The following is a 12,440-nucleotide window of genomic DNA, read 5'->3' as shown; positions in this document are numbered from 1 at the left end:
AGTTTCATGAATGAACTAGTATCAATGGACTCCATAAACATTGTTCAAATTGGGCAATTTATCAAAAAAATTCATCAAGGTTCAATTTATTTTATTTATCCACCCATCAGACATAATAGAAGCTTCATACCTCATCTATGCAACATTGTGATTTTTCAATAATTTTTTTTGTATACTCCACTTCTTTTTTTAAGGATTGGAACTCTTAATTCATGGTAACTGAGAAGTTTCGTATTTGAGCCATATTGTCCAATAGCTTCAACTTTCAGTTAAAACTATCCAAATTTGCACAATTAACTGATATCTTTGCTCAATAGAAGAATTAACCAATGTATTGACATACAATTTCCCTTTTCTTTTTATCAAACACATTATTTATAGAACTTTGCTTCATCTTCTCCTCTTTACAAAGCTGAATTACCTTTTTTAACTTTTGAGATACAAAAGCATCAATGGAACCTTTTTGTTATTGACTTCATTTTCTTATTACTTCCCATGTTACTTTTTCTATTATCAACTTTTTTTTTCCCATTCAAATTGACTCTTCAAGTTCCTCTTCCTTATCAATATCAACAATGTTTTCTAAGTTATCAAACTCATGAAAATAACTATAGTTGTCTTTTTTATTCTTTTTATTAGTCATGTACTGCTCAAGCTCTTCTCTTACTTACATTTTAAACACCTTGTAGTATTTCCTTTTTTCCTATTTGATGTTGTTTTGCTTTAAAGTTCACTTTCTTTCTCCTTCCCACAATATAAAAATGTAATCAAATTTATATTCTTATAATCATTCAATAATTATATTTCTAAGTTGGATTTTTTTTGTTCATACCTTTTGATGAGGTGTCATCTTTCAATGTCATTCCCAAATCTAAAATTTAGTTTTTTTATTTTTTTTTTATTTTTAAAAATTAAAATTTAAAATATAAGGGAAACAAGACAACAATGTAAAAAAATTATGAAATAAAAAATACTTTTATTTTTTTATAAAAAATTATAAAATGCTCATGGAAGACAAAATAAGTGTGGTTGTGATTGGTAGTCTAAATGAAGTGTATTTTCAATAATAAAAACTGTTAAGTGGTGAGACCCATTGAATAGATGGGTCGAAAAAAAGTAGAAGAAAACTATTTGCAGTGTATATTAACAACACAGAGAAAAAAGAAAAAAAGGTCAATTCTCTATAATGTGCAATGACAAGCACAAAAAAAAAGTCAACTCTCTATGGTGTGTAATGACAATACAAACAGAGAAAGAAACAAAAAGAACTGGATTGACTCTCTACAATGTGCCAGTGACAAAAAAAAAAAATTAGTTATGAGTCTTCACAACACAAGCAAAAATACTTTTTTCTTTGTAGAGAATAAAATAAATAGGTTAGTTTTGAGGTGAGTTTGTGACAACAATCACAACACAAACAAAGATATTTAAAAAAAAAAAAAAATTGACTTCATAATTGAAATTGTGAAGAACAAAAAAAAAAAAAAAAATTGTATAAGAGTTATAGAGAATAGAAAGAGGAAAAAACTTTACCTAAGTAAACCACATAGCTGCTGAAATCTTATTTCCTCCATCTTGTCTTCATCTTGCTACAAGGTAACCAAAAACATTTTTTTCTTCTTTCATTCATTTCATTTTTTACCTAAGTCCTAAATCTTCTTATTCTTTTTTTTTCTTTTATTAATATTATATTATCAACTAATCAAATTTTTTATAGCTTAACTTTTAAAATCTTATTTTTAATATTTTACTTTATTTTTTTCTAAGTTTTTAGCCTCATGAAAGAAGACAATCATTGTTATGCCTTAAAATTTATCCTAAGGCGACCACTTTGGCGTTACCTCTTTGAAGTTACTCACATGGGTCTTCAAAAGGCATTTTTATTTTTCTTACCTCAATTGGTGGCCTAAATGAACCAGATGATCGTCTTTGACAACAATGATTGCAAATAACAATTTGCATACAAATGTTGATTACCACTCTGGTTATCATTGCTTGATGAAGATATGAATTGACTTAGTATTGTATACTCTGATAAAAATGGAGAGTTATCCTTTGTTGTTGTTGAAAAATTGGTGAATGAAAAGAACATGTCTAATGAAGGAGACATAACACTTGGTTTGCAAGGATATAAATAGGAGATTGCCCTCTTTATATCTGTTTAAGAGTTGTAACCTGAAAGACAAACACCATTTTTTTACTGTTGCAATCAAGAACAGGGTGCCAAAATTCTGTCTTTAAGACATTGCAATTTGCAAGCCTCTAAACAAACGAATCTCTTTTTACTTCCATTCGAATTTTCTTGTTTCTTCTTTTGAATTATTGCAGGTTTGTTCCATCATCACCCCAACAATCCAAAGACATAATTTTATTTAGTGATCATGGAACAAACATTCAAGTCAGACTCTACCTTACCAAACACTGAAGTTCCAGTTCCTATTAAGGTAGGAACACATCATGAAAAACTAGAGAAATTCAATGGAGATGACTTTAAAAGGTGGCAACAAAATATGTTATTTTATCTCACCACCCTCAGCCTTGTTCATGTCCTAAAGAAGGAATGCCCCAAAGCACCAGAACATCCAACAAATGAGACATTCAATGTTATAGAGGCCTGGAAGCATTTAGACTTCTTATACAGAAACTACATTCTCAATGACCTGGTTGACTCCCTTTACAACGTCTACTCTTCATTCACTACAACAAGAGGGTTGTGGGAGACACTTGAGAAGAAGTACAAGACTGAAGATGCTGGAACAAAGAAATTCATTGTTAGTAAGTTTTTAGATTTCAAAATGATTGATTCTATTACTGTTATTAATCAAGTTGAAGAACTTCAAATCCTCATCAATAAAATCCATGTTGAGGGAATGATGATCAATGAAGCATTTCAATTTGCTTCCATCATTGAAAAGTTATCTCCTTCATGGAAGGACTTTAAGAACTATCTGAAACATAAACGCAAGGAATTTTTTATGGAGGATTTGATAGTAAGGCTTAGGATTGAAGCATACAACAAAAAGAATGCTAAATTTGTTGGCAAGTCATTCATGGAAGCCAAGGCCCATATTGTGGAAGGAGAGTGCTCCAAGAAGAGGAAACTTCTCTTCAACAATTGAAAGAGGAAGAAACTTGCCAACAACAAACCTAGTAATAAGAAGATCAAAGGGGCTTGTTGGGTTTGTGGAAAATCCGACCATCGTGCCAAGGATTGCTGGCACAAAAATGATGAGAAGAAACTTGAAAGAAATGGAAAGGCCAGTCAAGCAAACATGGCAGAATCTGAAAATTTTGTTGTTGTAATCCTAGAGTCAAATGTTGTGATGGACTCTAAGGATTGGTGGATTGATTATGGAGCCACTAGACACATTTATGGTGATAAAAATTCCTTTGTGAATTTCCAGAAGATTGAAAGTGGAGAAAAACTCTACATGGAAAAATGATTCTTCATCTATGGTGGAAAGCAAGGGTGATGTGGTTCTGAATCTCACTTCAGGGAAGAAACTCACCTTAATGGATGCCCTCTTTGTACCTGAAATTAGAAAGAACCTTGTATCTACTTCTCTTCTTAGTAAGAAGGGATTTAAACTTATATTTGAGAGTGACAAACTTGTGTTGACTAAGGGTGGAACCTTTGTGGGAAAGGGATACATGAGTGAGGGTTTGTTCAAACTTAATGTATTCAATGACAATGTAATTACTTCAACTATCAATAAAAGTTTTATGTCTTCTGCTTACATTGTTGAGTCTTGTGAATTATGGCATTCTCAGTAGGGACATGTTAATTATCGTTCCATGTATAAGATGGCAAACTTAGGTTTATTGCCTAAATTTGGTATTAATAAAACATGTAAGTGTGAAATATGTGTTGAATCAAAGTTTGCAAGAAAGCCATTTAAATCAATTGAAAGATCTAGTGAACTATTTGAATTAGTTCATAGCGATCTTTGTGATTTGAAAATGACTCCAATTAGAGGTGACATAAAATATTTAATAACTTTTATTGATGACTATAGTAGATTTTGCTATGTTTATTTGTTACATAGCAAAGATGAAACCATTGATGTCTTTAAGACATACAAGAATGAGGTTGAAAATAAGAAGAATAAGACTTTGAAAATGCTAAGGTCCAATAGAGGAGAAGAGTATGAGTCTACAACTCTCTCTGAATTTTGTGCATTACATGGTATAGTGCATCAAACTACAACACCATATACACCACAACAAAATGGTATTGCTGAAAGAAAGAACCGAACACTTAAGGACATGGTTAATTCTATGTTAAATAGTTCGGGGTTACCACACTACATGTGGGGGAAAGCATTGCTTACAACTAATACCATTTTAAATAAAACACTTCATAAGAAAACATCAAAGTCTCCTTATGAGTTGTGGAAAGGAAAATTGCCTTCCTATAAAAGGCTGAAAATGTGGGGGTGTTTTGCAAATGTGCAAGTTTCGTTACCTAAACGGATAAAACTTGAACCAAAGACAATTGATTGTGTCTTCATTGGATATGCTTCAAATAGTTTAGCATATCGATTCCTAGTGATCAAATCTGAAGTTCTTAATATTAATAATAATATCATTATAGAATTCATAGATGTTGAATTCTTTGAAGAGATATTTCCTTTCAAAGAAAGACACAATGAAATCATCAAAAGAAAATTTGATGATAGCTTGCCTAGAACTCAACATGAACAAAGGGATGATGTTGAACCTAGGAGAAGCAAAAGAGCTAGAACTAGCACGTCTTTTGGACCTAATTTTATCACCTTCTTGACAGAAGTGGGACCTCAAACATATAAAGAAGCTATGTCAACACCAGAAGCTCCTTATTGGCAAGAAGCAGTAAATGATGAAATAAATTCCATTATGCAAAATCATACTTGGGAATTGGTTAATCTTCCTCTGGGAAATAAACCAATTGGTTGCAAATGAATATTTAAAAGAAAGCTACGAACTGATGGTACTATTGACAAGTACAAAGCACGTTTAGTAGCTGAAGGATATCGACAAAAAGAGGGTTTAGATTTCTTTGACACTTACTCTCCTGTAACAAGAATTACATACATTAGGATGTTAATTGCTATAGCTGTCATCCATAATTTTGAAATTTATCAAATGGATGTCAAGACGGCCTTTCCAAATGGAGATTTAGATAAAAAAAAATTTATATGGAACAACATGAAGGATTTGTGGTAAAGGGACAAGAAAAGAAAGTTTGTAGACTTATCAAGTCCCTTTATGGATTAAAGCAAGCACCCAAACAATGGCATGAAAATTTTGATTACATCATGTTATCTAATGGTTTCAAGATAAATGAGTGTGACAAATGTGTGTATGTCAAGAGCACTAATAACTCACATGTCATAATATGTCTATATGTAGATGACATGTTCATAATGGGAACAAACAAGAACATTATAAATTCTACCAAGAAAATGTTAAGATCAAAATTTGACATGAAAGACTTAGGTCTTGCTAATGTGATTCTTGGTATTGAAGTTAAGAAAAATCATGAAGGATATGTTCTTACCCAATCCCATTATGTTGAAAGTGTGCTTAAAAGGTTTGGTCATTATGATAGCAAACCATGTGTTAGACCTTTTGATCCAAACAGTAAATTGAAAAAGAATATGGGTGATAGTGTATCACAACTAGAGTATTCTAGGGTGATTGAAAGTCTAATGTACATTGCAAATTGTACTAGACCTGATATTGCCTATTTTGTAAATAGATTGGCAAGATACACTAATAACCCAACCAAAGAGCATTGGTTTGCTCTTGTTAGGGTACTAAGATACCTTAAGCATACTATTGAGTATGAATTGCATTACACAAGGTATCCATTTGTTATTGAAGAATTTAGTTATGCCAATTAGATTTATGACATTTTGGAATCCAAATCAATAAGTGGATATATATTCACTTTAGGTGGAACAACAATATCATGGAAGTCTTCCAAACAAACATGTATAGCACGATCGACCATGAAATCAGAGTTCATAACCTTAAATAAGGCAGGAGAAGAAGTTGAATGGCTTCAAAATTTTATGGAAGACATTCCAATGTGGCCAAAGCCTGTAATGACCATATGTATTCATTGTGATAGCCAAGCAGCATTAGCAAGGGCTAAAAATTCTGTTTATAATGGTAAATCAAGGCATATAAGACGTAAACATAATACAATCAAACAGTTAATCTCGAATGGAGTGATCACTACCGACTTTGTGAAGTCAAAAGATAATATAGCAGATCTACTTATAAAGGACTGTCTAGAGAGCAAGTAACCGAACTTCTCTGTTGTACCAAAATACTTAGCCTTTTTTATGTAGCAACTCTGGTCAAGAAAAATTAGAGAAAGAGTCACTACAACTTTTGTAGTATTCCAGGTATCGTCCTCAAGGACTAGCTTATGGAAATTGTCAATACTAGAATCAATGAATTGCTTTCGTTTAAATCCTAAAGTGAAAAACAATATGAGAATAATGTGAAACTAAGTAAAAGAAATTAAATTAATAACTAAATGGATATCAATTTTAAATTCGATTTATTCAAGTTTGGGGTTTTCCACAATCCAACCTAGGGTATAAAAATTAGAGAAAACAAGGGTATTGTAAGTAATATGATCTTAGGGTTTTGGGATCCTTGGTCATTCATGATCAAGTTGATTTCTATAACTCAAAATTGCATCCGAAACCTAATTTTTCCTTTTTAAAATAGATTCCTAAATCCATCAAATGAATGAAATTGATTACCAGTTTAAGATTTGACTTTTTAACCCTTTCTACTCCTTATAACTTTGTTTTAGGGCAAATAACGATAGGGAAGACGAGGATAACTAATGATCAAGAATTACCAAGAATCACTAGTATCGGGTAATAACCTACCGTATCATTCCCTAAACTAACTCACAAGGATAGGATAAAAAAATTGATAAATTGTCACCCAACCAATAATTAATCTCATTGTTATAATAATTTACCCATTGTCCCTATAGGTTTCATAACCCTTAGGTTTTCATTCTCCAAACCCCAAGTTGGCTCTTAGCCTCTCATAGGGGTGATGTCACATTCACAATCCATAATAGGGCAATCCATATTTGAATCAAAAGAAACTAAAAGCAATATATTTAATAAATAAGAAAAAAGAAAACAAACCAAAGTTCTCATTTTCTTCCACCTTCAATATCAAACTCTCTGGAAAAAAAATCCAAGATCCCTAAAACCTAGAATTAAGAGAGTTTATATAATATCATCAATTACCTAACATGTGGCACGCTCTCATTGGCCACTTATTACAAAATAATTTCCTAAAATGATTAAAAAATAATAAAATGGTGATTTCTAGTCATGTGGGGTCCACTTAGGGTGGATGTAATGCCTTAGATTCAATTCCCGAGGTAGAGGAGGTGAAACATCAAAGTGGAAGTGGGTGAATTGGAAATTGGTGTCATTTCGAAGTGGATTTCGAATTCATAAGTTGAATTTCAAAATGACCCTTCAACTTGGTGTAGTTGTCAAATGGCCATAACTTCTTCATTTCAGCTCCGATTTGCACACCGTTTAAAGTGTTAGACTCTTGACTTCTTGATCTTTGAAACGATATATAGTATGTATAAAATGGACTCCAGTAAGTGCTCTAAATTTTTCCTCAAAGTCAAAGTATATATTGCCATCAGATTTTTGAGTTTTAATTTCCTTGCAACTGAATCTTGCTTCATGCCTCATTTTCCATGTTTTCTTGCCTTCTTTCTTACTCCATAATGGTCATTTCTCATCTTCTAAACTCATGATGTCCTCGTCTTGCCTTTCCTTATGGTTCATGAGTCTCGACTCACTTATTTCCTCATTTAGCCCTTTTTTGATCTTTCAAAATCTAAAGTAATTTAACCTACACCCTTTTCTTCCCTTGAACCTGAGATAAGTCTCCAGAGTACAAATTAAACTCATGGCTAGGGCCTTAGCATCGATTTAGGTCAAGTTGGGTGATTTGAATGTCCTTTGGTGCACAAATCATATCAAATATATGCCATTAGAGCACATATTTTGGCTCCAATAAGCAAGTTGTAGTTACTATGAGAGGAATGGGTTTAAAGCCTATAAAATGATCGACTCGGGCAGAAACCTAACCTAGTTGACTGGAGATCCCAAGATCTAGGTTCAATAGGCCAACTAGGCAGAGTTGATCATGCTAGAAAAACACACTATTCTCATTCCTATATATGTAAATAACTGTGTTGTCTACGGAAGGTTAGGGTATGTTATACATTTAATGACATCGATATCTTGTACTAAGAAAAGTATAGCAAAATACTTTTAACTGATGTCACCTATATGAGGGTAGAAGTGGGGTCGCTTCTATGAGAATGTGAAGGCTTTATTCTCTAAAGCTCTCATGAAGTCAGGATCTGTTCAAAACCAAAATGAACACAACTGTATAAACCAAAATGTGTTTAGATGAGTTATGTGTGATATCCACTGTCTTGACTGCTACTAAGGCGAACAAGTTCAAGACTTAAGTTCATTTTGTCGCCGACCAAATCCGATGGATATTCACTAAGGTAGGTTCAAGTCCAAAAGACACCTTACCTAATGCATTCTCATCTGTCTCTCCAATAATGTTCTAAGTCCTTTCATTCATGTGGGGGATTGTTGAAAAATTGGTGAATGAAAAGAACATGTCTAATGAAGGAGACGCAACCTTTGGAAGGGACACAACACTTGGTTTGCAAGGATATGAATAGGAGATTTCCCTCTTTATATCTGTTTAAGAGTTGTATCCTGAAAGACAGACACAATTTTTTTACTATTGCAATCAAGAATAGGGTGCCAAAATTTTGTCTTTAGGACATTGCAATTTACAAGCCTCTAAACAAATGAATCTCTTTTTACTTCCATTTGAATTTTCTTGTTTCTTCTTTTGAATTACTATAGGTTTGTTCCATCATCACCCCAACAGTTGTAAACAACCATTTGTATATAGATTTTGATTACTATCTTAGTTATCAATGCTTGATGAAAATGTGAATTGACTAGTTGAATTTTATATTCTTTTTCTCATTTTCTACCAAATAAATAAAATTTTATTGTAAATTTTTTTTTTATTCAATCATTATTTATATTCTTTTTGAAGTAATTAGCATTTGTTTGGATATATTTTCTGTTTTTTTTTTTTTACTTTTATAATAAAAAAATAATAGTAATTTTTATATAAGATATAAAAAATTATTACAAACTTCTATTGAAAAATAAAAGTTTTAAAAACTATTTAAAAAATTAAAGTATAAAATTTTAAAGATATAAAATAAATTCATAATTTTTGTACAAAATATTTTATTTTTGTATAGAAAATTTTAATTTTAAAAATAAAAAATAAGAAACGTATTAAAATCAATATTAGTATAAGTTTTTTGGATTGATCCTTCTGCAAGACGAAATTGTTACCAAGATTAAGAATAATTTATTGATTTTGCATCCCAAAAATTATTAAAAATGTTGATATAAATAGAAACCAAGAGAAAAAAGTGTGGAAAAAAAAAAAAACATTCCCTTCAGATAGGGCGGTTATAACTTACAACCGTTAGATCCAGCAAGCAGAAGGCAGCATGTCCTCCTACAGTGCAAATGCCCTCCTCACCCCATCCCTCCCCATCACAAGGAAGAAGAAGAAGACACACGTCATCATCACCTTCACCACCTCCCGATCCCACGTCAGCCCTAGAATGTCCCTCCAACAACCACTCACCGCCATCACCAAGCTCCTCTGGGGCAACTCCCTCCCTCCCCAACTCCTCATCTCCACCGTCCGTTCCACCTGGTCCGCCACCTGGCACCTCCTCATGTCCCAGCTCGCCCCCTCCGATCCCTCCGGCCGTTACTCCAGACCGCCCTCCCAATTCCCCGCCAATTTCAACTCCCTCCAATTTTCCCGCCAAAACCCTAGCTCCCTCCACCTCTATGTGGCCTTGCCCTGCCCTTGGGCTCACCGAACCCTAATTGTCCGAGCCCTCAAGGGCCTCGAGAACGCCATTCCGGTGTCGATTGCAGCCCCGGGGACCGATGGTTCATGGGAATTCAAGGATGGAGCTGCCCCTGATGGGGATACGTTTGTCCCTGGTTTGGATACGGCCAATGGGTGCAGAACACTAAGGGAGGTTTATAGGCTAAGACGAGGCGGGTACAATGGGCGGTCCACGGTGCCAATGCTGTGGGATGTAGAGAAGAAGGAGGTTGTGTGCAATGAGAGTTATGACATAATTCAATTGTTCAACTCCGGGTTGAATGGGTTGGCGAGCAACCCGGCTTTGGACTTGGCACCACCGGCCTTAAAGGAGAGGATTGAGGAGTGGAATCGTGTGATATACCCTGGTGTTAACAATGGGGTTTACAGGTATAATGTTTATGGAGAATGCCTCTCATACTAGCAAGTTCTAATAGAAATTCTCTGAGCTGATAATATATAGTCTTGTTTGGACAATGATTATTTTGTACGAAGTCTAAGTATATGGTGTTTGCTTTTAGGTATAGTATATCATTATATGATTTTTCATAAGGGAAATTAGAAAATGCATGATTTCCCGTTTTGGTGGCAATTCGTGTTAGTAGGTCATGTCAAAATGCTAAAAGCACGAACCTAAATATGATCTAGTTATTGAACAACTAACATTGTCATCTAACATATTTAATATTTACGTTGAGTCAATATTATTAACTTCCTAACATGATATTTTTCATTGCTCAATTGACCTATTTATTCAAAATCAAATTTTAAATAAGTCAAACGCAGGTTAAATAGGTTATGGTTGTAATAAACTTAATCAATATAATTATTAAATAGGTCTATTCAAATTAAATTTGTATTATACGAGTTGACCTAAAAATAACATTTATTAAACGAATTATACAGTACGACATAAAATTGATCTAAACACAATTATCCTTTACCCAAATCTATGAAAAACATATCGGCTTGAAATCATATTTGTGAATCATATCAAACTTTGTTATCCCTAATTTACCCCATGTTAATAATGGGGGTTTACAGGTAATCATTGAGACCTTTCGAATTAGTAGGAGATGCTACCATTAGTGTCGCAGAGTCATTGAGCTGAATTCATTGTTGTCTAGCATGAACATTTGGTAGAAGTTGTTAAGTTGTATAGCATGGTTGACCTTTCCATATGCAAGTCCACATGATTTTGTGTGTTTATTTGACATATAAGTTTGAATCTGAATTTTGCAGATGTGGATTTGCCCAAAGTCAAGAAGCATATGACACGGCAGTGAACGAGTTGTTTACTACATTGGACATGTTAGATGATCATTTGAGCAGATGCCGCTACTTGTGTGGAGATATGCTTACTCTTGCAGACATTTGCCTCTTTACTACTCTGGTTCGTTTCGATCTTGTGTACAACGTTCTTTTCAAATGCACGAAGAAGAAGCTTCTTGAGTATCCCAATCTTCATGGATACATGCGAGACATTTACCAGGTACTAGTTTGTTCTGAAAACATTTATCATATTTATGGTACGATTTCATGTGGGTGTGCCTAAAAAGTGTGTATCTATTCCCTGAACAGATTCCTAAGGTTGCAGCAACTTGCAATTTTCAAGCAATTATGGATGGGTATTACGGGATTCTTTTTCCGCTGAACCCAGGCAGCTTTCGGCCAACTATGCCGTCGGGTTGTGAGCATGAAGCCCTCATCAGACCTCATAACAGGGAATCCTTGTCTTCAGTTGATCAGAGTATGGCCACCCATGTTTCATGAGGGTGCCTACCTATACATTATACTTGTAAATCAGTTTCTTGTATTTGTATGTAGTCGAAAATTCAGATATATAATTCACCTTCTTATGAAGTGTTTTGCTTTACATCAGATTTGATCTTTTCAGATGGGAGAATTGTGCTTTAGTGGTAAGAATAAGTGATTATGGAGCTATATTCCGCAAAAGATGTAAATTTGGTATGGAGTTTATAGAATATTTTGGACAAAGATAGCCTTAAAGGAAATTGGTGTTTTCTAAACACCCTTGTTTAGTGATAGGTCTGCAACTTGGACAGATTGTTGGTCGGGTTGATGACTAATTCAAGCTTAACCTAAATTAAGAAACAATCTACTTAAGTTCAATTCAACTCAACCCTAACCCATCCGAGGTATTCAACCTAAGCCCAATCCTATCTCATTACTATAAGCTTGAGTTGAGTTCAGATTGTTAAGCTTAGACTCAAGTTGATCGGGTTAGGTTAAGATTAATCAGATTGAATTCAGTTAATTGAGTTGATCGGATTGCATAATTTAAAACTCATCTTAAAAGTTCTATATATTTATATGAAAATTTAAATAGTAAATAAGACATAACAACAAAAAAATAAATAAATGTAAATTTATATATATATTTTAAAAAATTTTAAAAAGTAATTGACATAATA

General features: G+C 33.5%; 2 protein-coding genes across 2 annotated transcripts; both read left to right on the top strand.

Moving 5' to 3' along the window:
- The first annotated feature begins 2,381 nt into the window (after positions 1-2,381).
- On the top strand, positions 2,382-3,119 carry LOC117918170. The gene has a single exon (XM_034834683.1). The coding sequence runs from the start codon at positions 2,382-2,384 to the stop codon at positions 3,117-3,119; it is 738 nt and encodes a 245-aa protein (XP_034690574.1).
- A 6,491-nt stretch (positions 3,120-9,610) lies between these two features.
- On the top strand, positions 9,611-11,999 carry LOC117918168 (glutathionyl-hydroquinone reductase YqjG). Its single transcript, XM_034834682.1, has 3 exons — positions 9,611-10,395; positions 11,248-11,497; positions 11,587-11,999. The coding sequence occupies exons 1-3, from the start codon at positions 9,611-9,613 to the stop codon at positions 11,776-11,778; spliced, it is 1,227 nt and encodes a 408-aa protein (XP_034690573.1). The 3' UTR covers positions 11,779-11,999.
- Positions 12,000-12,440: the final 441 nt, after the last annotated feature.

This window comes from Vitis riparia, chromosome 7 (assembly GCF_004353265.1).
Source record: "Vitis riparia cultivar Riparia Gloire de Montpellier isolate 1030 chromosome 7, EGFV_Vit.rip_1.0, whole genome shotgun sequence".
NCBI lineage: Eukaryota > Viridiplantae > Streptophyta > Magnoliopsida > Vitales > Vitaceae > Vitis > Vitis riparia.
The sequence above is the reverse complement of the archived record's forward strand: the minus strand, read 5'-3'. Positions and strand labels throughout refer to the sequence as shown.